Genomic DNA, 27,595 nt, shown 5'->3' on the forward strand with positions numbered 1-27,595 from the left:
GCACTACCAGGGAAAAAAAAGGCTTTAAAAACACTTGCAGAGTTTGGACAAAGTAGGCCATATTGTGAATGATTGATTTCTAATACACCGTACCCATTTAAGAGTTTACTTGAAGAAATTTATGGGCTTAATTCATCTCATAAAATCGGTTCTACGAGAGAGTTGTTTATTCCTTATAAACATGTCCAAGACCTTGTCTACAGGCAATGTGAGATTATTCCTTAATACTACTCTAAGAATCGGTTTGTAGCCCGTTGGTATTCCAATCTGATGACAAAATAAGTGTATGAGCCTCACCAAGATCACGAGAGAAACTTACAAAGCACATTCTCTTTTCTCCTCGTGTTATCATTCAATTAGGTGGATAAAGTGTGTCCTCAGCTCAACACTGGAGTTGAACAGTAATGACTTGGTTACTGGGAAAAAACCTCATTCAGAAAGTCTTATCACAAAAGCCAAAAGGCCAGGGCAGTGCTTTGGACCTGGCTCTTTTGGCTTTTGACCAGTGCTCACAACCATTTACAGGTTGATTTTCCACTGTTGGTTTAGGCATTTACAGAAAGTACTTCCACCCTCTGGCTCAAAGAATTTGGAAGAAAATGTGTTTACTCAAGAAACTGACGGCAAACTACTCAACAAAGGATCACGATGGAATCATTTTCGAGATTTGAACCTGGTGCACCATCTTATAAGAAGTTCTTCAACATTGGCATCCATTCGGGTACCAATGCCTCCCCAGACCAGCATGTGGGCATAATCTCTAAATGCTGATCCGGTCACCTCATGTACAGCCTTGAACCCAATTCTCGTGTAGAACCTAACAAGCTGGAACATTGCAAAAGGGAGTGTCAGGAAAAAATAGAAGATAAATTTTATTTCCAAGATAATTTGATATAAATAAAACGAAGTTTAGTTAAAAGGGCCACTGGCAATGCTTACTTGGCGTTTAACTTATGCCAACTCCTGAAACTAATAATGAAGTTTGTGTTTGGGAGTTATAAAGGAAATCGTGAATTGATATGGAATCGAATGGAATAATAATGTCTCGGATATTCTTTCCAGTGTGTGTAGAGTTCATTAAAGGAATAGAAATGAAAGTATCTTCTCATGAAGAGTGAAAATGTGGTAAATAACCGATTGTACAAAAAAGTGCGAAGAGCCCAATCAATTCGTATTCGAAAAAAACGAAATGTCAAGTCCTTTTGACAACGGGCATGAAGCATTCAGCCCAAAAGTTCACATCTTTAACAAAGGGAATGAAGAGTTTCGCCACTTACTAATGCAACCCTTCAGAAGGTATGGAATGGGACCCGAGTTCCATTCCATTTCCTCTTTTCCTTTTTCCCTTTCCATTCTGTTCCTCCAATTTCCACCCTCAAAGTGGGTTAAACGAAGGAGAATACTTAGCAAGTAAAATATCAACTGGCTGATAGCTTGGGACATACTTCCTCACTAGCAACTTTCAATTAAATGCAACAAAAGCAGATAAGGAAAAGATTGTAGGGAATACGGGAAGAACCTTAGAATGGTAGAGATCAGAGTCATTGATAGCCAGTAACTCAGCTGTCGTGCAATCGCAATCATATCCATACCTTACAGCAACAGCTCCAATGAACAAACCGATACCAAAGATTGATTTTTCCATTCCTAATGTGTCTCTCCTCAATCTAATGGAGTCCAAGTGAAGAATTCTTCCATTTAGCCAGACCCTTATCAACCCCTCAGCTTTCCCTAGTTCTTTTTGGGTTTCCAAGCTCTTGGCTGTAATTCTGAAGAAGGGTCCTAGAGTTTGGAGCTGGAGATCAAGTTTCTGGGCTCTTGATGACTCCAATATCTCTGACATGGTTGGTAAAGTGGCCTCAATCTTATCCTCTCTGTTTTCATAGCGGGTGGTGCTTTTCCTGGGGTAATTCAAATGGGCTTTCGATGTAGCTTGGAATGGTGAGATTCGGGATAGAGAGATGATTGAAGGGGAGGCGATTTGAGTTCTAGTTCGGATTCTAAGATAATTTGGCGGGGGAGACATGGAACTTCGTATTTTACCTGTTAGTGCCATTTCTGATTATCTGTGGTTTTGGGGGTGCTGGTGGCACGCAGATAACTCGAGGTAACAAACGTTGTCAGCGATTGGACTGGCATGAGAACGCCATTATGGAAAGGAAACAGGGAGTGAAGAATAAATTACGCTAAAAATCACATTTTTATTTTTGTAATAATTACTTCCTTAATTATTACGTAAAAAAAAAAATTAAAAAAAATAATATACATGAAGAAACAAATTAAATAGACAAAGTGGTATTATTCTAAATTAAAAGGATTGAATTTTCATTTTGTAGGGGAAACGTCTAGGCAAAGGTTAAACTCGTGAGTCGTGACCGACGCGGCTCTAATCGACGTTGTGAACGTTTTCTGGCGTTCGGGTATCAGACGCTACTAATATTGCGTACTAGGGCGATTGTTCTACTTGTAAAGGCGCGTTTAATCGTCACAGTAAGTCGAATTTTCGGTAATTCTATGAGGATTGCATACTTTTGTTCATTACCAGTTGATCTATCACATTTTAAATAATTTTTCATTTCAAATGTCATATTAACCTTTGAGAGGGTATTTTTTGGAGGATCATTTCAGAGATTATTGCATGATTTTCTTGTTTCCCCTCATGTAAATAATTTGATATAGATAACGAGATATTTCTTTTTTAGATTGTATTATTCGACCTTCAAAAAAACTTATTTTGGATGCTTTTATTGAGTCAAAGAGTTAAAGAAAATAAAAAATAAAAATTTAAACAGCAATAAGAATTTTAAGAGTGCCTTACGAACTTCATCCACTCATCTCTTCCTTTTTAGATTATAGGAAAGGAGATAAACACGTGACTCCTTTATTTACTATCATCATGGAAATATTTACATATTGTACATTGCTCATGAAGTTAATAATTTGCAGGATTTTTGATATAGCATACATACGGCTAATATACATGGATTACTAAAAATAGATCACACCACTAAAAGTTCTTACTACTCTTGACAAAGAACGCGTCTATTGGAATACGTCCCTTATCTTTTGGGCAAGTCTTCTGCTTTTTACGTTTGCTTTGGCTTGCCACGTTATCCTTCTGGGAAAACCTGATGAGGTATCAATTGGCAGACCAAATACTTAAATTCTATATTAGAAGATAGATGGTAATTAAGAAAAAAAGAGACTCACTCAATTAATCATAGGAGTACAATTTAGAACGGTGAGGCATTAACTCTAAAGTGAAAAAAAAAATGATCTTTTTCAACAATATTAGAGTTGTAAAATACTGAAGAATTCACAATACCTGTGTCTCTGCTTTATAGTTCTCGTGTCATAGAGAGATTCCTCTTTCTGAAGTCTCTCAGCAAGATGAAAATCAAAGTGTTCTTGCCTTTCCTCTACAAAACTTGGTGGTAATTCAATTCCACATAATGAACACTTGTAATCATTTACCCACATAAGTAGCTCGCTCTGATTGGATGTAGAAACTGCCTCATCATCCAGCAAGTTAGCTCTCTTATTTTCTTCATCTAGACTGCTACATGTAAACGGCACAGAAGATGAATCCGCTTCCAACAACTCGGATACTGCATTTTGATGAGATTTTGGTTCTGGGAGATTTGTCTAGACAAAGAGAAAAATCACAGAAAGAAAAGAGGAACATAAAAAAAAAACGTTTGAGTAAAGAAACATGTCTGAGAATAATCTAAAAATCATTTTAACATAATATCTATACTTGAGTTTCATCCCCTCAGCAGTTTCAATGAATTTTATTTCTATAAAGAATAATTTCTAGCATTAAATCAAGATTATGTAAACGTCTTTAAAATTCTCACATACCTCATTTGCAGTTTCATTGTTCAAAGGTTCGTGAATTTTCCCCATTTCGCCAGCCTTGTTGCTAATAGCATGATTATTGTCATTCAGATATGGTAAGTGGTTGGAATCCAATAAATCTTTACCATTATAACCATATATCTCATGGCTGTCAATAGGAAAATCTGTTTCTGTGTCATTCATGAAGCGATGATCATCAATAATTGCGCCCAATGAACCATTACGACCACCAAGTTTCCTAGAAGTATCTCTTGACAAAAGAAAGTCGGTGAGAGTTTTTTGTGTAGTATCAGATGGAGCACCAACCTTGTCTTCATTGAATTGCGACAACCGCAGACCTGAAATAAGGAAATGTAACTGAATTGTTATGCTTAAGTCCTACAAGGCATGAGATTAAGGCCTCATTTGATTACACAGATGAGATGAGATGAAAGTTGAAAGTTGAATAAAATATTGTTAGAATATAGTTTTTTAATATTATTTTTATTTTGAGATTTGAAAAAGTTGAATTGTTTATTGTATTTTGTGTGGAAGTTTGGGAAATTTGTAGTGATTAGATGAGATGAGATGGTTTGTGGAACCAAACGTAACTAAGTTTTATCTAAGTCCCTTCACTCTATCCCCTCTCCTTGGATTTTTTTTTCCTGATAAGTAACTTGGAGAAATCAATAAATACAGCACTACTTTCGTGAAGAAATATATTAAGAACAAATTGTTTGGTACCTATCAGTCTCAAAGAGACGGGAAGTTCAGCCTTTAGCAGATTTGAAGCATATTTCAAAATATCCTCGCTTGAGCAAATATACTGTTGTAAAGTCATAGCTCTGGTTCTAACCTGTCAAGGACACAGTAACCTCTAATTAGAGACTACACAGTAGTGATAAGTAAATGACAAAGCAGAAAAGAATTAGAAAAAACCAACAATGGCAGAGAAGTAATAAATTGTGAGAAAGAAAATTCACAAGTCAAGCATAAGTTACAAATCCCCCCTTCTCACAGTAACTAGATGACTAAAGAGAATTTTGACAAGTAATATCATATATTCGTTGATTCATCTATAATTGAATATATAAATAATAAAAAGTAGCAAAGGAGCAAAGAAATTAGGCAGAATGTCTAAAAGAACTATGCCAGAAAATGTATTGACTATAATTATAGAGAGAGTAGTAATGGAGAATCACAAAGCACCTCAAATGATGATGTTTTCAGTTTTAGAGTCAACGTTCGCCCTGAAAGACCTTCTTTCTGCATGTCAGCAGATAACATATCCGCGAGATCACCTGCAAACATAACCTTCACAAGGCTTACTTTTCAAAGAAAAATCCAATCAATTTTCTACATAATTTTTTTTACCCCATTTGCCATATAGGTTAGCTGTACATTCTGCAGAACTGATGTATTGACACATAAAATTGTAAAAATTTTAGCTTTGAACACAACTAGATGCCAGTCAGCATTATTTTTAAGAGAAACATGAGTATGTGCCATTTGGGACTTGGGAAAATAATGAAGCTCTGGTAAGCTACACTCAACCCAACCTCATTATCAGAATCTTTGAGTACTTAAATGTATTTTCTGCTCATAAAATTGGCCGTGCAGGGTTCTAGAGTGACACATCCCAACCTAAACTGAGCTGACTGGGTGCAGATTTTGTTACAAAGCAATATAAATATATGTTCAATAGGCGCGAGAAAAATAAAAAGAAGAGAGGAGAAAAGCGGACCACTTACATAATTTCTGGTGAAGTAAGGCCTCGTCCCCTGTTGCTGCAAATGTTCTCTCATTACTGATACTCTTTCGCAACTTGACTTGAGGGGTGTCTGTTTTCCCAAGCCCCAGTCCCACAGAGAGGAAGAATTCTGCAATGAATAATGGAAGTAGTAAAGAAGAAAATTAAAGGAAGAAAAAAGTAGATCAAACTCAAAAGGAATGAGATGAGATAAGGCAAGAACATCTCAAAATTAAGTAAAGAATAATGTTATAAAGTAAACAACCACAATTCCTAATTGTTTTGATAAATATGCTTTGTAAAGATTTCCAAAAAGAAACGGACTTGGTTTTCTAAACAACAACCACTGTTGCCTAATCTCTCCCCTAAAAAAAAATAGAGAGAAAAGAATGAACTCCAGACAAAACAGGAAAAAGTGGGAAGCATAAACTCCAGATAGGGGAGAAAACCAAGAAAAGTAAGCAGATCTTTAACTGAAAGAGGGAGCAGTAATCATAACATGAGAGCATAATTTCTAAATTTATATGACAATACAACAGCTGTACGTAATAAGTTTGTATTTGTGGTGGCAGTCAAGTGTGACAGTAGAAAGAACTGACCGGTATTCTAACCTGCTGTAGAATGAGAGAAGAGTGCACAAACAAAACCACCTTTTTGTAGCATATCCTCACATGTATTTATTCCAAATACATCCCTTAAAATATGTTCAGTGACCTTGCCAATGCCCCCAATCTGCAAACAAAGCGTCCCCCACAGATGCGGTAAGAATTTTAAATTAAATTTTAGAATTTTTTAATTTATGATGAGGGAACCACCCCACGGTAGAGCCCTTAGGACTCATCCATGGAACCTAAACCCCTGGGGAGAATGGCACAGCAACCAACCGTCATGGCCTCCCACTTAAATCACAGTTTGATCCCAGGGGGAATCGAACCTGTGACATGGGGCTCATGCACACAAATTCGCCCTTACCACTTGGACTACCCATGGGTGGGTTTAAATCAAATTTTAGACTTCATGACTACATATAAAAGGGAGAAAGAAAGGTCTCATTCTGCAAGCAAAATAGAAAAGTATCATATGCAGCCTAGTGAAGTAGATAGTACATTAACAGATATACCTTTCGTATGGGAAGTGAGGATATAAATGTCATGACAGCCATCCAGTCATTTGGTAAGACAAATTGTCCATTTGGCTTGTTTATATCTGAGCAAACCTGAAAAAAAAAAAAAACATACTTAATGGATGCTAATCACTTCAACCTAATGGTGTTTTCGTTGTGGGCACATAGTATGAATCTGTATAAAGCTTAAGACCTTAGAAATTGGCAAGAACAATATTGCCATCAAACCCAGAAAGACTGTATCAAAGTATACAACGCAAAACCTCATCTTAAGATCTAATTTTGGGATGTTCCTGACATATTCTCATTTTTATCTTGCTGTTCCGAATTTATCTGTGCTCATTTTAGCTTTTTCTAACCAGTGAAACAATTGTTTCAGGACTTGAAAGTCTACTTTCTGATTCATATGCAGACCTATTTTTGTGTTATAGAGATTGCCTGTAGATTTGACTGGTATAATTCGAGAAACATTCTATTGGGGGTAGACATCCCTAATATATATTCCTTGCAATGGATTTTCCCATTAACTAAAACGATACGACCTAATAAACAGAACATGTGAAGTTCTTCAAACAACACAATTTTTTTTTATAAGTAAAATGAGGGTACAACACGAGGACTTCCCAGGAAGACCAGTTTTTTATTAGTGACGTGTTTAAAATTAATTTATGGTATAAAGAAGATGTAGATGTAGGTTCCATGCAGGATACAAATAAAGAGAATATCAAGTGAATAGCCAGCAGAACCTTAGCAAGTAAGCGGTTTGGTCCCACCCCAGCACTACATGTAAGACCAGTCTCTTCATAAACAGTGGTTCTGAGTTCTTCAGCAATCTTCACCAAGGTATAACAGAAAACAAAGGTTTAATATTACAAACACCAAGTGTGGCATGCAAATGCAAAAAGTTGATAATACGTGCTGACTTACTTCTCCACTGTTTATGACCCTTTCTTTGCAGATATCAGTTATATCAAGGAATGCTTCATCCAAACTAGTAGCCATGAAGTTGGGATCGTACTTATGGAAGACTAACAACAATAAAACTAATTATCAGGAATTACCAAACAAGCTGCATCAGAAGTCTTTCTTGAAAGTAGAAGAACATCTTACCTTTTCTAGTTAAATCGCTGAAATAAGTATACTTCTTAAAATCTGTGGGAACAAAAATTAACTCTGGACATAATTTACGCGCAATGAAACCTGGCATTGCTGCACGAACCCCAAATCTCCGTGCCTGCAGAAAATTCAGATCAGCTTTAATATAAAGGTGATCCAAATTATATAAGGAAATTTGCAAGTCCACGAGATAGGAAATTTCCTAAATAACAAAAGAAAACACAAGGCCCAGTCAAAAATTCATTCATGACTCCCTTTAAAAATCACATCATGCATAATTGCATTCCATGCCTCATAATTGGCCGTAGAGATCATAGACATGCTCCCAACAGCCATTGGCTTGCCCTTTAACAATGGATTACTTAATGTTTCAACAGCGGCATAAAAAGCATCCATATCTACATGCAGCCAAACCCTTGACAAGTCGCGTGTACCCTCTAGCTCTGAAATTTGTTTATTTGCCATCTGTTATTAGGATAAAACGTAAATTAGAACGCTGCATGCCACATAAATCACACACACATAGGCAACGTAGAAAAAGGGGAAGGGACAAATTGAATGCTTTAAATAAGTTTTGCACACTACTCTGAGACCAGTGCACATTGAGGCATAGTTCCAGTTTGTGACTTCACATTCTGTAATGCCAGCACTCAAGGCGGGCTTTGTTTATATGCAAAAACATTTAATCCATCTATATAATATTATCTGGACAAAAAATATCCTATGAAATATGAAATTGCTTCATTTCAATGGGATTCATAAATCATTTTCTTTTTGAATGAATAGGATTGGCATATGATGAATATAAGCGTATCCAGTAAAAGCATTTCCGCTTCTTTTGTACCGTCTGATAATGAGATATATCGGCTGCTGTGAGCTTGGCACACTGAGCACGCATGCTCTCAATTTTTTGCCTTGTAAAGGCCTCCTTGCGTTGCTCATTCTCGAAATACTTCGACCCTTTGCTCATTTCATATACTATTCTTTGCACTTTCTCCTTGTCCACTCCATCCATACCTAGAAGCTCGCAAAGCAAACATTCAAGAGCAATGATAATGCAGAACCTAAGAAGAAAAACCAACTATTCCGATATATATATATATATATATATATATATTTGCACATGCATAAACATGCATATAAACACATAGGCGTGCATATAAACACATAGGCGGTGGGCTTCACAGAATTAGTCCGAGAATAAATGCGACTGGTTCACTGATCGAGGAGTTAATTCAATGCAAAAGGAAATAAAAGTGAAGGAAGAATTGAAACTGATCTGTGTAGAAGGAAGTTCAATTCAACCAATTCAATACATATCAAATCAACCACCGCGCTTCTAGCGCACAATCAATTTACTAGAAAAAAATCGAAATTTTAAAAATGATGTAAGTTCAATCATTGGAAAAAAAGAACCAATAAGTCTGAGAGAGAGGAAAATTGAACGGGTGTGAAATCGTTAAAGAAGCGTGCCTGGTTTGGCGTTGGTGTATACAGTGTGGTAAGACTGCCAAGGCCGAGCTGAGTCGCCTGAGCTGCTATCGCCCTTCTCGATCTCTTTCTCTCCCATTTTTTGGGCTTCCTTCAATTGCTTGTTCAAGAAGAAGAATACGAGGGAAAGCGTGAACTAAATAAATAAATACATATTTATATATGAGAAAGGGAAATGCTTTTCCCACAGAAAGTCACCGTTCGTTTTTTTTATTATTTTTTTAAATTTTTTTATTTTTAATTAGTGATTAAGTAAATATTTTTAAATAAATATATAATTTTTTAAAAAAATATTTAAATATTTTTTAAAAATAGTGAAAATAAAAATAAAAATAAAAATTTGAAGCATTTGGTCTATGTGTACGTAACAACGTAATGTGAGAAATGATAGTTGTAATCGTGAGTATTTAAATATTACGTAATTATTTTGAAAAAAAATAAATACGAAATTTATATAAAAAAATTAATTTTTTAATAATAGATTTCATTTTTTTTAAATAACTACATATTATTTACACACTTTACGACTATATATAATATTATTCTTTATATATATAAATCTTCAAAAAATAAATACAAAAAATAAAGGTTAAATTAATCATAATATGACATCAAATACCGTGTCAGAGTTTTCTTAACCATGATCATCCGGTTTTAAAGAAATTTTGGAACGGTATATACCCATTTTAAAAAGTTAAGACTCAATGCGGACCGCTTTATCATTGAAATTGAAATTTTTTATTTTTTCAATTTCAGTCCAGTCCGATCCGATTTTATGATTTATCAATTATACGTGTGATACTATATAAGTTTAATATTATAATTTTTTTAATACAAAACTTTAATTGTTAGAATATAATATTTATTATTAATAATTACTAATTCATTAATATTTAATTACATTAGTATGGTATAAATAGTGTATAACTTATTAGTGAAATTAATAAATTTAAATAATAAGATTAAAATAATATAATTAGTATCTAATTATACTAATATACTAATTGTATGTTATAATATTAATAGACTTATTATATATTGTTTTAGAAACAGTAACGGTGCTACATGCGAAACTGATTTTGAGGAAATCCTAGTGCCGACACTCACTCTTTCAAACTCTCTCTCATAAATCAGATTACGTTTGGGTAGTAAAGTCTTCTCAACACTCTTTAAGTATTATTGTACTTATAAAAATACTTCACATGCCAAACAACTTAAAATACTTTCAATGGAATCCACAAACTCACTTCAATCTCTACTCATAATTATTCACAAATATTTTATAATATTTATCACTATTAAATATAAATAAAAAATAAAATTACTATAATATTTATCACTATTGTATATAAATAAAAATAATTTAACTATAATATTTATTTATATTATATATAAATAAAAAATAAAATCACTATAATATTATCTCTATTAAATATAAATAAAAAATAAAATCACTATAATATTTATCACTATTATATATAAATAAAAAACATTTATTTATATTATATATAAATAAAAAATAAAATCACTATAATATTTATCCCTATTATAATATTTATCACTATTATATATAAAATAAAATAAAATCACTATAATATTTTTCACTATTATATATAAATAAAAAATAAAATCACTATAATATTTATCACTATTATATATAAATAAAATTATCATTAAAAAAAATCAATCATTGATGGGACCTACACATTTTTTAATTATCTATCCAAAAGTCAACAACTCAACATACTTCATACATCCAAACAACTCAAAATACTCTCAATGGACCTACAAACTCACTTCAATCTCTACTCATAACTATTCACAAACATTCTCAACACTTCTCAGGTATTCTCACTACCCAAACGTAAGCTAAATCGCTGAAACTTTCTCATCCCCCATCTCCTTCCATCCTTTCTCTTTCTTTCCCTCTCTTCATCCCTCATTCCTTCATTTCTCTTATTTTCTTAATTTATTTTATTTCCTTTAAGGTTGAAAAGATAGATCTACAATTCTTTAACACCTTTTATGAGGCACGAGTAGCACAAAATGCTTCATAGGCCGATTGTTGGGAAGGTAATGGCAGATAACCGGTTCAGATCTAATTTTTATGGCTAATTTCGAAGTATGCCGGAGTATTTCTAAACTATAATTTGTCATTTTCATATCCATCTTTTTGCTTTCATTGTTGTTTCATTTTACTTAGTTGGAAAAAAAAAAAGGATCATCTGTTGGACGTTTTGTCCATAGAGGTTAAGTTCTATCCTCCTATGGAGGGTGGGGTATGAGTCTCTGTTTTAGGCAGAATAATGTCTCTTAGACGGTTTGTCTGTAGAGAACTATAATAGTAGTTAAGACCATACCGGTTACAAAGGAATTTGTATACTAGTGAAGCTCCAAATATAGTAGTTGGCTTGTGATCTGAAAATTTCTCTGCATGTATCCGATCATAGATGTAACTTTTCTCTAATGAATGAATTAAGTCAATTTTCTATAATAATAATAAAAAAAGATTAATAGACTTAAATAAGAAGAATAGAATTTAATGTCATATTAATTATAAATTTAGCATATAATATATATAAATATAAAAAATTATATATATATTTACACTGGTCATGTTCGGTTTAAACTAATTTTTAAAATATGAAAATCGGTACCGCATCGGTTGAGAATCAGTTTCAATTTTTAAGAATCAATATCACATCGGATAGGTTACAAACCAAACTGAATCCACCGATTCATTTCAACCGATTTTCAATTTTTTCTTATACCCTGACAAATATCAGTTTAAATAAAAAAAATACATACACAACATACCCAAAAACCTCAACAATAATTAACCCTTGAAACTTATACACAAAGGGAGTAAGGCCCAGCGGAGAAGGCAAGGAGGATAAATGAGAGCAGATCGCCAATCCCATCGTCGCAATTCATTGCAGCTTTTGCCATCGGCCCATCGCTGATTGTGGAAATATTTATTTATTTCTTGTTCACTATATAATTTATTGTTCATTCGTTGAAATTCGTCCATTAATCAGTAAATTGTACATTTTTCTCAATTTAGCGAAACTATCGCAAAGATGGAGTTCTTGTCTCTAGTTCCGATCAATTACATTTTTCCCTGATAACAGTCACAATTAACCATCATGAAATGATTCCAATTTTCTCAGTTTGCTGTAAGAAAAAGTAATTAATGGATCAGATCTTCCAGTCTCCATACATCTGATCATCAGTGAGTTATAATCATGAAATACAAATTAATTAGAAATATTGATGAAACATTAAATATTTCTTAGAAGTGACTAATTAATATAGAAATGATTTATGTAATTTTAGAATGTGCAAGCCTCGCACCGTCATTTAAAAAAAAAAAAAAACATATATAGAATTAACATCTCAAAAAGAAAAACTATTATTCATGGTAGACCCTTTTTTGACAAAGAACTGCGAGCACTGTATATATAGTATTACTCAACTAAAATATATATAGTTAAGAGGATAAGATTTGAATAATTTAATTGAAAAACTATGATTATTTAAAAACATCTCAATACAATTAATATTTCAAATCAAATTGTAAAATACTCAAAGGATAGAAAAAGAAAGAAATATTCAGAGGATCAAGTCAAAATAAAATACCAGGGGTTAATTTAGAGCTCTTGTATACAATTAGGTAATAATTTGCTAGTTGTGACGATTATAATCAAGTCATTAAATTAATAAAAATTCAAATCTCGTATGAGAATGCATATAGAATTGTATCTAAAATACAACATTAGAAGATCACAGGTCATCAGACAGAACCGCGGGGAATGAATTATTGGCGATTTTAAAAAAATAAAAATAAAGAGAAAGAAATATAAGAATTTAATAAAATCCCAGCTGTTTAGGGTTCATATTAGGTAATAATTTGCTGATTTTGAACGAGGTTACTGTTTTTATATATTATATATAGTTGGTATTTAGAGAAATGCTTTAATTAACATTGATATTTGCCAAGTTTATTTTTTTAACACTTAATTCTGATATATACTCGGCATTTAAGTTTTAAGTTTTTAACAATGGTGGCGATCTTTGAGGAGGCTACCTTCCCCACATAACAGATCATGTATATATCTTCCTAAAAGTAAATACGTATAGAATGGTTCGCTTCAACTTCTAGAGATACTGCTTTTCAATCTCTCTTGGCCCTTTTTCTTCCTCTGTATGCATACCCTTCGTACTCTCTCTCTCTCCTCTTTTGGTTTTGTTTTTTCTATTCTTAACATGAGGCACATCATTTTCTGGATGGTTTTGACTGACTGGTTCCTGTGGAATTCAGGTTTGCAACAACATGCTTCCCTCGTTGCTGTTGTTTTGTACTCTTCTTTTTGCAGGTTTGTTCTGATCTGTATATATGCCTTTATAAGAATTTTCAACGCAGAGAATGCATGCATATTCGATCACCAGAAATAGCTAGAACTTAGAAGGGTGTTCTATTTACGTTCATTTTACTGATCACTCTTGTTTTTAACTAGAGGAAAGGAAGAGGAAGAGATATGGACCAAAGAATTTAATCTGCTTTGTTCAAGCTTTACGTACTGTTTGTGCATACATGGATGCATAATCCTTTGTTGCAAAGGCTACACACCATTTCTCACGTTGTTTCTCATCTTGACCTTTTTCTTTTGATTTATCACATTTTAATCATGTAAACGAAATTATATATATATTTATAATATCTAGTATCCCATTGTTTCATAAATCAGGATTTTGTTTTCAGTATCTTAACCAAATTACAAAAATAAAAATCTTTTTTTTTTTGCAGGATTTGAAGCTAATGCTTTAACATATGACTACACGGCGAGTGTTGAGGCAAGATTTATTGGAATTCCTTCTATTTTCCTATTTTGTTTACGTTGATTTATGAGTATTTGTAGGTAGGCGTAGATATTGATATTGTACTTTATTGATTACGCCTTAGTGTTTGGCAAATCCCCACAAACCTCAGTATGGTGGAGGAATTATCATAAACCCTGAGTTGAGTCACGGGTTGAGAGGATGGTCTACATTTGGGAACGCAGAAATAGAACATAGAGTAGTACTGTCAGGAGGCAACAAATTCATAGTGGCTCACAGCAGAAATCAGCCAAATGATAGCATCTCTCAGAAGGTTTATTTGCAGAAGGACAAGCTCTACACATTCTCTGGTACTTGGGACATTTTTGTTTGTATTAATCGTAATGAAAGCTGAATGTGATTGTAATTACCATCAATATACTAACTTCCATTAATAATAAGTTTTCCACATTAATCAGTTTTGTGCGATTTCACTAATCAGCTTCGTGTTACTGCAGCTTGGATACAAATGAGTGATGGGAATGCGCCAGTGGCAGCTGTTTTTAAAACAACTGCTGGGCTCAAACATGCCGGTGCCGTCACTGCCAAGTCAAAATGCTGGTCCATGCTTAAGGGTGGCCTCAATGTAAATGCATCAGGCCTAGCTGAGCTCTATTTTGAGGTATATTCTATATAAAAACACATATGTGCAGGTTCCCTTTTAACAAAACTAGTTTTTCTTTGAGAGAATTTTGTTTATATTAGTTTCTGACAGTACTCTGCCGTCTGTAACTCTTTCTGGGCCACTAATTCATTTTTATAACATTTACTCATATGATCTTTAGAGTAAGAACACGTCGGTTGAGATATGGGTAGATAGCATCTCATTACAACCCTTCACCCAAGACCAGTGGAGGTCCCATCAAGATCAAAGCATCGAGAAGGTAAAAATATGTAACATGTTCAACCTAATCATTATATATATACAGAAGTAAATTACCAGAATACATGGGGATGTCACTTATAAAGAAACTTCAATTTTGGCAGACGCGTAAGACAAATGTGAGAATCGAGGCTGTTGATGAGCAAGGCAGCCCCATATCCAACGCGTCAATCTCAATCCTACAGAAGAAACTAAGTTTCCCATTTGGCTCTGCAGTAAATAAGAACATTCTCACGAATACTGCCTACCAAAACTGGTTCACCTCAAGGTTCACGGTCACAAGTTTTGAGAATGAAATGAAGTGGTACACCAATGAACCGGTCCCTGGCCAGGAGAACTACAAGGATGCCGATGCCTTGCTTCAGTTTTCCAAACAACACAATATTGCTGTGCGTGGCCACACAGTCTTGTGGGAAGATCCCCACTACGTACAAGGTTGGGTTGCTTCACTTTCGCCAAGAGATCTTGCTAAAGCCGTTGACAAGAGAATTAATTCCATCATGTCAAAGTACAAAGGACAGCTTATTGCATGGGATGTTGTTAATGAAAATTTGCACAGTTCATTCTTCGAAAGTAAGCTTGGGCAAAGTGCGTCGGCAAGCTTTTACAACCGTGCTCATATGATCGATGCAGCAACCACCTTGTTTCTCAATGAGTATAATACCATAGAAGACAATCGCGATGGCTTATCGAAGCCAGATAACTACCTTCGGAAGCTGAGAGAGATTCGAGGTTTTCCCGGAAACAACAATTTGACACTAGGGATCGGGCTCCAGGGTCATTTCAGCAATCCTCCAGACCTTCCTTACATTAGAGCTTCCATTGATATTCTTGCTTCCGCCTCGCTGCCCATTTGGATTACAGAACTGGATGTTGCAAACAACTTTGGTGAACAGGTAAAAAGTTCAAGAGGCAAAAGCATATAACATTTGTCTTTTAAACATCATTAATAGTCCTATATGAAATGAATCTGTTTTGTTCAGTTCTGCACTCACATCGAATGGGATTAAGCACCGTTCTTGTTCTTGGACCATATGTGCAGGCACAGGCAGAGTACTTGGAGCAAATTCTAAGGGAGTTACACGCCCACCCGAAGGTCAGTGGAATCGTATTGTGGTCGGCATGGGCGCCAGGAGGTTGTTATCGAATGTGCTTGACGGATGACAATTTCAATAACTTGGCCACAGGGAATGTTGTAGACAAGCTGAGGCAGGAATGGGGTTCTAAGGCATCGGAAGGCACAACTGATACTGATGGATTCTTTGAGGCCTCCTTATTTCATGGAGATTACGAGGTGAAAATCAGTCACCCCACCATGAAAAGTCCCTTCTTGGATCAAAGCTTCAAGGTTGTATCAACAGATCATACATTCGAGCAAACAACTTTGCTCCTCAAAGTTTAAGCATGCTGGCTCTCCTTTCCTCTTGTTATCTAAATAAATATAAATTCATCTTAGTTAATTTTTTTCTAAGCACACGCTACGTTAATAAAACTAAATATACAAAAATATCTATATTCATTGATCAAATCAATAGCATTGGCATTGGTATCTGCATATGCAATTTGACCCTTAATTTGAATTTATTGCATTATGCATCTCTATAATTTTACATGGTTATGAAGAGTATTTCAACATCTTTGAAGATGTACTATTCACTTTTCAAATATTATTTTATTAATTTATTCTCTCTCCTCCCACTCTCTCTCACAACCATTTCCTCTTCTCCTTCTTCTAACAACACAAGAAAACTTCACCTTTACCTTAATAAAATATCATTTTATTATATTTTTAATATAATATATAAAAAAAATTATATTTTTTTATTATATCTGTATCATTAATGCCAAATTTATGTAGTGGGTGCTAATTGTAAAATATATAAAATAAATAAATAATAATAATTTATTATTATTTGACTCAAAGATGTATAATCAAATGTGAAAATTTTTCTTGATATATAAAATCAACCTCTAAAAGATGTGATTTTGCATATGCATATAGAAAAACCAATACTAATACTAATGATTTTGCATATGCTGTTTGGATATTGAGTTAAGATGAGATGAGATGATTTTAGATGAATTGAATAAAATATTATTTTTTAATATTATTATTATTTTAAAATTTAAAAAAATTAAATTATTTATTATATTTTGTGTGAGAATTTGATAAAATTATAATGATTATAAGATAAAATGAATTGAAATCACTTCTCAATCTAAATAGATCAATCTCCGTGGATGAAGATTGTGATAGTGATGCTGATTGCCACTTCCTTGATTGGAGAGGTTGATCAGATGAGATAAACAGATGCTGACTGCCACCCCCTCGAGATCTTTGGCAAAGGGAGAGTCAGGGTGGGTCTGTGTTCAACTGGTCCTCCGAGTGAGGAAGGGACGTCCATCACATGGTCCTTCCTGGCCCTTGCAGAGACAACATTGTTTTTGTGCTTACAAATGACAATCAAGGATCACGTGACTACTGAATATGCATTCTAAGCATGCACAAGAATTCATGATGTGTTAAACGAGGAACTGGAAAATAGAAACAAGACATTAGTACAAGTGAGTGATAGGCCCGGTGAGCAACAACGACCCCCACATGGTTCATTATTCACCGTAAATCCAAAGCGACGTCACTTTCAACTTTTTCTCTACCTTCAGAAAATTACCTTTACGTACACTCGTTCGCGCAGCTTTAAAACCAACCGTTACATTTTACGATCCCTAAATTGAATTTAACGACCAGCCTAAACACCCTCACCACCATTGCAAATTCCCATGTCACACCACCTCTATCAAGGCTCAAACCACCCAATCTTTCCAAAATTAGTTTCGGAAACTGTATATATAAAAAGAATATTATGTTTTTTTCTTCTTTGTAAAATTTTAGTTTTTTTTTTTTTTTTATTTAAATAATTAGATTGTATTTTGATCGGATGACATGACTGCTGTTGGATGGAAACCACCGCCATGGCTTGTATGGTCGACAGGGTTCGAATCCTCGTCGTCGCTGAAGCTAGGATTCGTATTCTCTAGACTACGCAACGGCGGTTCCGCCATTACTTTGAAATCGAGGGGCTCTTTGCGAATCAAGGCGCTGGATGGGTCGAGGAGGGTAGCTGTGAACGGGAAGGTGGAAGATCTGAATGACAAGTCGACGAATAGGCACGCTTCTAATTCTGGTATTTTCGAAGCTCTGCGCTTTTGGTTTTTGCTTTCAATTAGATTCTATCAGTTGGTTGTATGGGTTGTTTTTTATGATCTGTTTGATTGTTGAGAAAGTGAAAAAAATTAAAGAACGGCAAGGAAAATATCGTTTTTTTTTTCTTTCTGTAAACTGAAGTTTCAAGTGCCCACGTATAGAACAGTTAGTTTTGGATCGTATCATCCAGGTTTCTTGTATGTTTTCTAATCAGGGAAAATCCCCACCCGGTTATCCACTGTTGGTAATTCGAGAAACATTAAATGGCATGAATGTTCAGTTGGAAAAGTTGACAGGCAGAACTTACTCAACCAGAAAGGATGCGTTATATGGATCACGGGTCTCAGTGGTTCAGGTTTGATGTTATTATCTTCGTTGATTAATGTTGGATATCATGTTTCTGATAAAAGTTGTTTGAATTCATTCAATGTTTCAGCCAACTTACCAAGTTATAAAAATATAGGGTGCTGATGATTGTAGCTGTTGGGAATAGACCAAATGTAACAATGGCTAAGTTGAAGTAAATAATAGCGGAAGCAAGCAAAAGAAACAACATGCACACAAAGAACACCAAGATTGAAGTGGTTTAGCTCAATGTGAGCTTACGTCCATTGGCGGGTCGGTTTCAATGATTTCACTATCAACAAAAGATGGAGTACAAAGTATTGATTACAAAATCCTTTTCCAAGGTGTCAAAACACACATGGGAATATCACAAAGAGGACCTCACTTTTCACCTACAAAAGTTGCAGCCTTAAATGGTTCAAAAGTATGAAATGAATGTTGAAACATTCATATTTATACTGTAGTGGTGCGGGCCCTATTTTACGAACATTCGCTCGAGTGAGCGTTAGGATTACCATCCCACTCGAGCTGAGTGTCGAGCTGGGTGTTGAGTGAACTCTCTGGAAGCCATCTTGCTCGAGCTGAGTGTTGAGCGGGTGTCAAGCGAGCTCTCTGGAAGTCATCTTGCTCGAGCTGTCGAGTGGGTGTTGAGCGAACTCTCTGGAAGCGTCTTTGCTCGAGCTCATTGTCGAGCAGCAGATGAGCGAACCCACTGGGTGAGTCTTCACTCGAGCGGCAGAGACACTGCTCGAGCGACCAATCCTTAGAGGCGCTTCTTCAACAAGATTCAAACCACCTCTCAACAGTAGCCATATGCCGTTTTCAGTACTTGCTTATGCATTTTCCATTATTTGAGATTCTTATTTAGGGCAGGTTTGAGAAGTGAGATGAGATGAGAATTTTGTGAATAGTTGTAATATAGTTTGAGTTGAGTATTTTTTGAGTTTCGGGAAAGGAGAGAGAAAAAGTTAAATAAAAAATATTATAAAATTAAAATATTATAAGAATATAGTTTTATAATATTATTTTTGTTTGGAATTTGAAAAAGTTGGAATTGTTTTTATTTGAAAATTTGAAAAAGTTGTAATGATTAGTTTGAAAATCTTGTATTTGAATTATGTTTGGGAATAAGATGAGATGGGATAAAATGAGATTAGATGAGAATTTCATGTCTCAAATTAAATTTCATTCGTCTTGTGATGAAATGTGGTTGCATATGGCCAAACTTTTAATATCAGATCGCACTTGTGTAAGATCCTTTTCGTGGATAACTGTTAGTTGTGGTTAAATTATTTCCCTTTTGGACTTGTTATCAGATCATATTCTTCAATAAGTTAGGATTCAGTGTCATTGTATTTTGGAATTGCCTTGCACAAGCATCTTAAAACCAACTGCACAAATTTTTTTATGTAACTCTGTCCTCAAGGGTTGATTTTCTTGAATGAGGTAGGCAACAGAGGAGTTTGCGTTATTTCTATGAGCCAAATATCTCGTCCAGAAGGATGGTTTTCTCAAGTTTGACTCTTTGAGGCACTTTACTATGTTATGTTGAAAGTATGCATTGTATGTGGCCCTTTTCTAAATCTGTTGACCTTTATCTTGCAGGGAAGAGCACTGTAGCGTGTGCTTTGAGTCAGAGTTTGTATCAAAGGGGTAAGCTGTCTTATATTCTTGATGGGGACAATGTGAGGCATGGCCTGAATCGTGACCTAACTTTTAAAGCAGAAGACCGTGCAGAGAACATCAGGAGGATTGGTAAGTTTTGCTCCAGCGGCCCCTCTCAAAAGACTTCTTTGTCATACTACTAAGTTATTGCAGCCATAATTGTTTATGTTGACTAGGCAAATGGTGCCTTTCAGGTGTTGGATTATGAATTTTATAGATTAATTTCTTCTTTTCGCTTTCTGTCTTTCAGGAGAGGTAGCAAAGCTGTTTGCAGAGTCTGGAGTTATATGCATTGCTAGTTTGATTTCTCCCTACAGAAGAGATCGAGATATGTGCCGCGCTCTATTACCAGATGGGGATTTTATTGAGGTTGGCTCTTCCTGAGTTTATGAGTGCTTTTGATGAACTGGAAGTTATTCCAGTAATTTTGTGGAAAATGATTAAAAAATCAAAATGGGAAAGGATGCTTCAGTTCTTAATCACACTTTAGAATGCTGAATATAACAGGTTTTTCACATAGGTGTTGCTCTTGTATATGTCCTGTTTACTTGGGCTATGCCTATGCTCATTAATAGAATTTCTTCTTTAACAAAAAAAAAATACAGGTTTTTATGGATGTGCCTCTCCATGTTTGTGAAGCAAGAGACCCAAAGGGCCTATATAAGCTCGCACGTGCTGGAAAGATCAAAGGTAACTGTAAAATAATATTCTAACTTTGATCAATTACCATCTTCTGAGTTTTGACGGCATGCCTAATGCTGCCATATTTCATTTATCAAATTTTAATTTTTAGCTTATCAAGATTGAGCTACTTTTGCTTAATTATAACTTTTCCGAGTATATTCTGATCTAATTATGGAATAACCTTGCACAGCATGCTCAAAGTGGAGTAATATATCTCACCTATGCTTCAAAGTGGCTTGCTGTGAAAATAATGTACTTGTGCAACTATGCATTTGTTGTTATAATATAACCTACCAGAAGATGTACGGGTTTTTTAAAAAAGACCATAGCTTGCCGTCCAGTTTTAGTCTGTCATTCTAATATCACTCTGAAAATTTGCAGGCTTTACTGGGATTGATGATCCATATGAACCACCATTAAATTGCGAGGTATGTCCTTTTTTCTTTTAGAAAAGCAGAATGCATATATTTTTCTTTTGATAAGTAAAAAGGAAATTTATTAAACCACGTAATTAGGCCTAGTCCAAGTATACATGCAGTATACAAGAGAAAACACCTCATCACAAGCTAGGAACCAGAAGGAGCAACAAGAAAATCATGAAAATTAGCCCCATCAAGAAAAATAGCTAAGCCCAAAGAAATGAAGTATGAAAGAAAGAGCCTTTTATCTATCCCATCGAGCATTCTCTATATCTCCAAAGCAGAACACATATGATACGCATAAATATGAAGAGAGTCATTTCTCACAGGATAGGGTGTACTGTCTCTGAATTTTGAAGCTTCTTAGAGGAAGAACGAGTTCTAGTGCTGTTTCTAAACTCAAATAGAATTGATTGTGTTTGCATGCAGCTCCTTCTAGGAAATATATACTTTAGCCTTTTGAAGTGGTTGAATAACTAAAACCAGTAACATGATTGAGACCTTTTTAGAATTAGTCCCTTGAAGAGACTCCCATCAGTACTCTTTGTCAGGTGCATTTTCATGATTTGTCTTTAGGTATGTATGCTCAAGTGAAGGCAAAATTCGTGCCAGGATACTTTCGTTTGGTTGTGTGCGACTACAGGCACTGCTGCTTGTTTAGCTGTATTACTAAAATGACATAATAACTGCAACATTAATATGCATTTGTTATACTTTCCTAAAGAAGTACTGCCATTTCTAATGTTTTGGCTTTCTATCTTCAGTTTTTGTCGTCGTTTGATTTATATAACATTTAAAGGGACGTTTGTCTTACTCAGATTGTATTACAGCACAAAAGAGGATATGGTGCTTGCCCAAGTGAAATGGCTGAAGTAGTGGTTTCTTACCTCGAAGGGAAGGGGTACCTACAGGCATAAAAAGATGGTGGCTCTCCTTGGCTTTCAAGTATTTGTTTGCAAACAACTGTACAGAGTTGTTTGAATAGCATCCGTTGATGTATTGATTAATTGATCGATTAATCAATGCCACCCTCATTATTTTTCTCCTTTGTACGTTGACTGTATCTGGATGTTTGTGTTTTGTTCTCGGCCTGTGAATTTAGCTCCTACCCCACCAATTTCGAGTTGAAAGACTGGCTTGTGTTAAAATTTACTTGCTTCAATCGTTTAAGCATAATGAGGCATTTCTACCGAAGGAAGTTTGTGGTTTTTAATTCTCTGTTTCAGATCTTTTTACTTGAGTCGAAAAATTAACACTCCTGTACTTCCAATAATTAACTCCATCCGAGCAATGATGCTTTGGCAGGGCAAATTTTCCTTTACACCATGTTTTTGTCAATTAATTAGCAGCTAGCTAGGAGTAGTTTTTAATAATGTGGTTAACAACAACAGGAGCATGAAAATGTAGTTTGCGTGCCTTGCGTACATTGTTTATCACTCATCTTGAGTGGCCCTAGTTATTGGGGAGGAGATAAACAGCATTGTCCAAGGAAACTTCGTAATTTCAGTAAAATATCATGATTTTGAATCTACTCGTGGTAGCTTCTTATAAACTCACCCAACAGCTAGAGAAATCGTATTTAGCTCCAAAAAAGAGAAGTATAACGAGCTGCCATTGACAGAGTACTCCTTGGTTCAGATCAGCTTGAATCTGTATAAACCCAAGCAACGATCACAGCTCTCAAGTTTCCATAATGTGTATGTACTGCTTGTCTTCTCTTCTTTTTTATTTTTTGGGTGTTGGGAATTATTTCGGAAACTTTCCCCTTGATATCACATAACAAGTTATCAAATTGCACTTGATTTTAAAAAAACTGATATTCTTTATGAATCGTTGACAACGTGCGTGTGCACTAGAGGGTAAACATGAAATTGGGAAAAAAAAAGAGTACTAGTGGTGGTGCACTAGAGGGTCGCTAGATCGTCCTAGAAGTTCAATACCTAACCATATTATATCCTTGTTGATACGCTGAGAATTAACGAATCTTCAAACCACAAAAATCCACAATATCGGAATTGGAGAGAGAGAGAGAGAGAGAGAGAGAGAGAGAGAGAGAGAGAGAGCCGTTTAAGACACACACAAAGGGCTGTAATACTTCATCTTCAGACCCATTATGCTTATTGCGGTCTCCTACATGATTTTCCCACTTCGTTTGTGATTCAATGCATGCGGTCGGCCATTGTTATCAATTGATTTCAAGTCCTCATTTTATCCTCACAAAACTCTGTAATGCATAATACTACGGACGAATTAGAACAAGAGGAAAAAGTTGAGCAAAACAATTACATTTTCATGCTTTATTATAAATACAGCACTTTCAACACCTGATCTGTATAAGTTATAACTGTACTGAAAGATGATTCACGGGACAACATGGAAGTCCACAAACTTACAGTAATTTATTAATGGTGTGACTTGTGAGGTTGTCAGTATGTGATATTATAGCACCTTTTGCCTTTTGGTCTGACAATGTTTTTAATATTTTTCCATATTTCCTTACAGCTTCATGTTAGAGGATAAATTACATTATGAATCTAATTACCCTGCAACAGAAATTTTTGTCCAATATATTCAGTACGTTCGTCTTGTCTTTGTAAGTAATTAATAAGTTCCATTGTTTCTGTCATGAAGGATGAAGACTTTCACAGAAACTTGCATCTTATGGCTTTCATGCATTCTGCTGTTTTCAGGTCTCTCTCTCTCTCTCTCTCTCTCTCTCTCTCTCTCTCTCTCTCTCCAGATCATTATTATTTTTCCTAAATGCGTCATTGTTTCATCAGGATAAATAGCTAGATCAGTAGTTATATCTATACACATACGTATATAATTAAGCGTAATGCATGCTGGCTAATATTTTCCTTTCATTGGACTAATGCAGGGAATAGCATCAATGCTTTCACCTATGATTACACCGCAACAACAGAGGCAAGTAAATGTTTTCTCAATGATATAGCAATTAAAGCACCATTCCCAAAACTTTTTCCACGGTTCTAAGAAACTACTGTTAGAATCGTGAAATCCCGGCCGTTATATTTGCAGTAGTACTCACAGACAGTCGGATAAATTCTTGATTATGTGTGTGTGTGTTTTCATAAAATACTTGTGCTTGATTAGATACTGTAAACACTTCAATTTCCCAAGAAGTTCAGATACAGCTCGTGACTCGTTGGAAGTATATAAAATGGAGTTAGTGGTCTGGTGTGAATATCATATGCACACACGCATTCCAAGCTAGCATTCGTCAAACCCATATATATTAGAAAAACCATTTCTGATCAAGTACTCATGACTTATTTTCCAAAATAATGTTGAATATTAAGCAGTGCTTGGGAGAACCCCAGAGAGCTCAATACGGAGGAGGGATAATAGTTAATCCAGATTTCAACCAGAGCTTAGAAGCCGGGTGGAGTACAGCGATTGGACAGGGAAATATTGAAGAACGAATTTCGGAGGCAGGAAATAGGTTCATCGTGGTACACAATAGAACAAACCAATTAGACAGCTTGTTTCAGAAGGTTCAACTTGAGGAAGGAAATCTCTATAGTTTTTCTGGTAACTATATATATATATATAATATAGTTCTATGGCGTTGAGAAAATAAAAAAAGATTGAAAGAGCAGTTATTTAAGGAAATCTATGTAATTTTTCTGTCTCTTTACAAGATTTTAGTTCCCTGAAGTTTGAGATTTTTTTCAGCTTGGGTTCAGCTCAGCGAAGGAAGAGAGACTGTTGCTGTCTTCTTTAAAACTACTGATGGTGACCTTGTACGTGGTGGTAGTGTCATAGCTGATCATGGGTGCTGGTCACTCCTAAAAGGTGGAATAGTTGCAAACTTCTCAAGCCCAGTAGAGATTCTTTTCCGGGTGAATTACTTCTCTTACTTTTGCAGTCTACTGTTTTTCTTCTAGTTTTATTTTGGATGCAAAAGATCGAACAAGCAAGGTCAGTTTTAGTTTCTTTGTCACTGAATATATGTATATATGTCTTCCTTTTCATGAATGGAGTGCGAGAACACCAAAGTGGATATATGGGTCGACAGTGTATCCTTACAACAGTTCACTAAAACGCAATGGAAATCCCACCAAGACAACACAATCGACAAGGTAAGGCATAGAAAGATGCTTATATTTTAGAATACTGGTAATTTAATAATATATTGAACATAACGTTCCATATATATAATTGTTTATAAAATACTAGCTCGTGCCAAGTTTGCATGCGAGATAAATCAGAGTTTACATTTTCTCCTGCTCAAAGAAGCAGCTAGCGCAATACAGATAACATTTTCAAAACTAGCTCCATACATTCCATTATCATGTTTAAAGCTCTGGTTCAACTTGAATCTTTGCAGATACGCAAGAGCAAGGTAAGGTTCCAGGTAACTGATGCAAATAAAACCGCAATGCGAGGTGCTATAGTCTCAATTAAGCAAGAGCAGTCTGACTTCCCTTTTGGGTGTGGCATGAACCACTATATCCTCACAAGCACCGATTATCAAAACTGGTTTGCATCGAGATTCAAAGTTACCACTTTCACCAATGAGATGAAGTGGTATAGCACTGAGAAAAGGCAAGGCCATGAAAACTATACCGTCTCAGATGCCATGGTTAAATTTGCCAAACGCAATGGCATTTCCATCAGAGGTCACAACATCTTTTGGGACGACCCCAAGTACCAACCTGAGTGGGTCAACTCCCTTTCTCCTGAGGATTTACGAAAAGCTGCCGAAAAAAGACTAAAATCAGTGGTATCAAGATACAGAGGAAAACTAATTGCTTGGGACGTAGTTAATGAGAATCTTCATTTCAGCTTCTTCGAGGATAAACTTGGAGATCAAAACGCTTCTGCAGAATATTTTTCCGAAGCTTACCGACTAGACCCAACCCCTATCATGTTCATGAACGAGTATAATACCATCGAATATTGTAGGGATGAGAAAGCAAGCGTAGCCAACTACCTGGAAAAACTTCAAGAGATTCTACAATATCCAGGGAATGAAGGCATCTCAGCAGGGATAGGTTTGCAATGCCGTTTTGGTTCTGGCCAGCCAAACCTCGCTTACATGAGATCTTCTTTAGACATTCTAGGTTCAACAGGACTGCCCATATGGCTTACTGAAGTGGATGTTGGCAAGGACCCGGATCAGGTACACTTCCAAAAGCCTAGCTGCAACTTTTCCATTGCGAAAGAAAGCATGCAATCGACTAAAGATTTTGACAATTGGTTTCAAAACAACGTGTTTGATTCTTTATGGCATATATAATTGTAAAATGGTAACACTCGTTTCTGCATGGGCAGGCCCAGCACTTGGAGGAAATACTAAGGGAGGGTTATTCACACCCTGCTGTTCAAGGGATTGTCATGTTTGCAGGCCCTGAACTAGCCGGTTTTAAGAATATGCCCCTTGCAGATACAAACTTCAACAACACTCCAGCTGGAGATGTTGTGGATAAGCTGCTTGGCGAGTGGGAGTCTGAGATCTTGGAAATCAAAGCAGATGATAGAGGTTTCGTAGATGCTTTGCTATCTCATGGAGATTACAGCGTCACTGTGCAACACCCAGAGGCCAACTCTTCCACTACTCTAAGTTTTAGGATGACAAAAGATATTCCTCAAACAACCATTGATGTTCAAATCCATACCTGAATTATTCCGGTTTTTTTCTTTCCAGTGGGATAGAAAAATGAACAAATTTCTCAGCACTAAGCGCTGAAATGGTGGGTGACTGTTCATCCACTCATAGGGCGCAAGCATCTACATATATCGAAGCTTGCATGCTTGCGCACGCACAAGTAAAGAAATGTCACCGATGAACTTCATCATGTGTAACTTTCCTTCTAAAATAAATGGAAAAATACATTTTTCCTCCCATTAATTATCAAGGTATTATATTTACTCCAAAACTATCAGAATGAATATATTACGTCTCAAATTATCAAAAAGTGTCTGAATATATTAACGATAATTAATTTATATTAATTGAAAGAGAAATATTTTAACCACAAAGAAAATATATTACATCGATTCTTGAGTTTATTTTTATATAATCTTTTTATATCTATATGAGAGTTCTATACCATAAATCTCCAAGGGCGTCGGATTAAATATATGTGTCAACACAACTTCCTCCTCTCAGTCTCTGTCTCTCTGTCTCTCTCTGTGCCTGGCTTCTTCTTAATATGCAGGCTGGACAGCATAC

At 35.4% G+C, this 27,595-nt stretch overlaps 5 protein-coding genes across 9 annotated transcripts; 3 read left to right on the top strand and 2 right to left on the bottom strand.

Moving 5' to 3' along the window:
- Positions 1 to 310: 310 nt before the first annotated feature.
- Positions 311 to 2,153, bottom strand: LOC108979723. The gene is made up of 2 exons (XM_018950449.2): positions 1,520 to 2,153; positions 311 to 825 (listed from the first exon to the last, which is right to left on the bottom strand). The coding sequence occupies exons 1-2, from the start codon at positions 2,054 to 2,056 to the stop codon at positions 655 to 657; spliced, it is 708 nt and encodes a 235-aa protein (XP_018805994.1). The 5' UTR covers positions 2,057 to 2,153; the 3' UTR covers positions 311 to 654.
- Positions 2,154 to 2,859: 706 nt separating this feature from the next.
- Positions 2,860 to 9,444, bottom strand: LOC108979743 (DNA polymerase kappa). The gene is made up of 14 exons (XM_018950485.2): positions 9,300 to 9,444; positions 8,671 to 8,843; positions 8,118 to 8,291; positions 7,821 to 7,944; positions 7,638 to 7,738; positions 7,457 to 7,543; positions 6,708 to 6,803; positions 6,199 to 6,319; positions 5,589 to 5,717; positions 5,047 to 5,138; positions 4,582 to 4,693; positions 3,862 to 4,196; positions 3,326 to 3,645; positions 2,860 to 3,128 (listed from the first exon to the last, which is right to left on the bottom strand). The coding sequence occupies exons 1-14, from the start codon at positions 9,394 to 9,396 to the stop codon at positions 3,008 to 3,010; spliced, it is 2,082 nt and encodes a 693-aa protein (XP_018806030.1). The 5' UTR covers positions 9,397 to 9,444; the 3' UTR covers positions 2,860 to 3,007.
- Positions 9,445 to 14,117: 4,673 nt separating this feature from the next.
- On the top strand, positions 14,118 to 16,480 carry LOC108979726 (endo-1,4-beta-xylanase 5-like; the record flags this gene model as incomplete). Its single annotated transcript, XM_018950453.1, has 6 exons — positions 14,118 to 14,171; positions 14,281 to 14,506; positions 14,654 to 14,817; positions 14,981 to 15,079; positions 15,183 to 15,974; positions 16,127 to 16,480. Coding segments are annotated over 6 exons (1,689 nt in total), but the record flags the coding sequence as incomplete, so codon positions are not given.
- Positions 16,481 to 17,806: 1,326 nt separating this feature from the next.
- On the top strand, positions 17,807 to 22,609 carry LOC108979741 (adenylyl-sulfate kinase 3-like). Of its 5 annotated transcripts, none has more exons than XM_018950481.2 (7): positions 17,810 to 18,263; positions 18,498 to 18,638; positions 20,234 to 20,383; positions 20,544 to 20,662; positions 20,899 to 20,983; positions 21,359 to 21,405; positions 22,227 to 22,609. In XM_018950481.2, exons 1-7 carry the CDS (start codon positions 18,023 to 18,025, stop codon positions 22,311 to 22,313), a joined length of 870 nt encoding a protein of 289 aa, XP_018806026.1. In that variant the 5' UTR covers positions 17,810 to 18,022; the 3' UTR covers positions 22,314 to 22,609. The 5 variants fall into 5 exon arrangements, with proteins under 5 accessions (XP_018806027.1, XP_035540598.1, XP_018806024.1 ...); XM_018950480.2 differs by having other exon boundaries at positions 17,811 to 18,263; positions 22,215 to 22,609; XM_035684705.1 differs by lacking the exon at positions 18,498 to 18,638 and having other exon boundaries at positions 17,809 to 18,263; positions 22,215 to 22,609.
- Positions 22,610 to 22,969: 360 nt separating this feature from the next.
- On the top strand, positions 22,970 to 27,273 carry LOC108979724 (endo-1,4-beta-xylanase 5-like). The gene is made up of 8 exons (XM_018950450.1): positions 22,970 to 23,093; positions 24,028 to 24,086; positions 24,275 to 24,321; positions 24,720 to 24,948; positions 25,093 to 25,259; positions 25,401 to 25,499; positions 25,748 to 26,542; positions 26,695 to 27,273. Exons 2-8 carry the CDS (start codon positions 24,029 to 24,031, stop codon positions 27,040 to 27,042), a joined length of 1,743 nt encoding a protein of 580 aa, XP_018805995.1. The 5' UTR covers positions 22,970 to 23,093; position 24,028; the 3' UTR covers positions 27,043 to 27,273.
- Positions 27,274 to 27,595: the final 322 nt, after the last annotated feature.

This window comes from Juglans regia, chromosome 13, assembly GCF_001411555.2.
Source record: "Juglans regia cultivar Chandler chromosome 13, Walnut 2.0, whole genome shotgun sequence".
Taxonomy (NCBI): domain Eukaryota; kingdom Viridiplantae; phylum Streptophyta; class Magnoliopsida; order Fagales; family Juglandaceae; genus Juglans; species Juglans regia.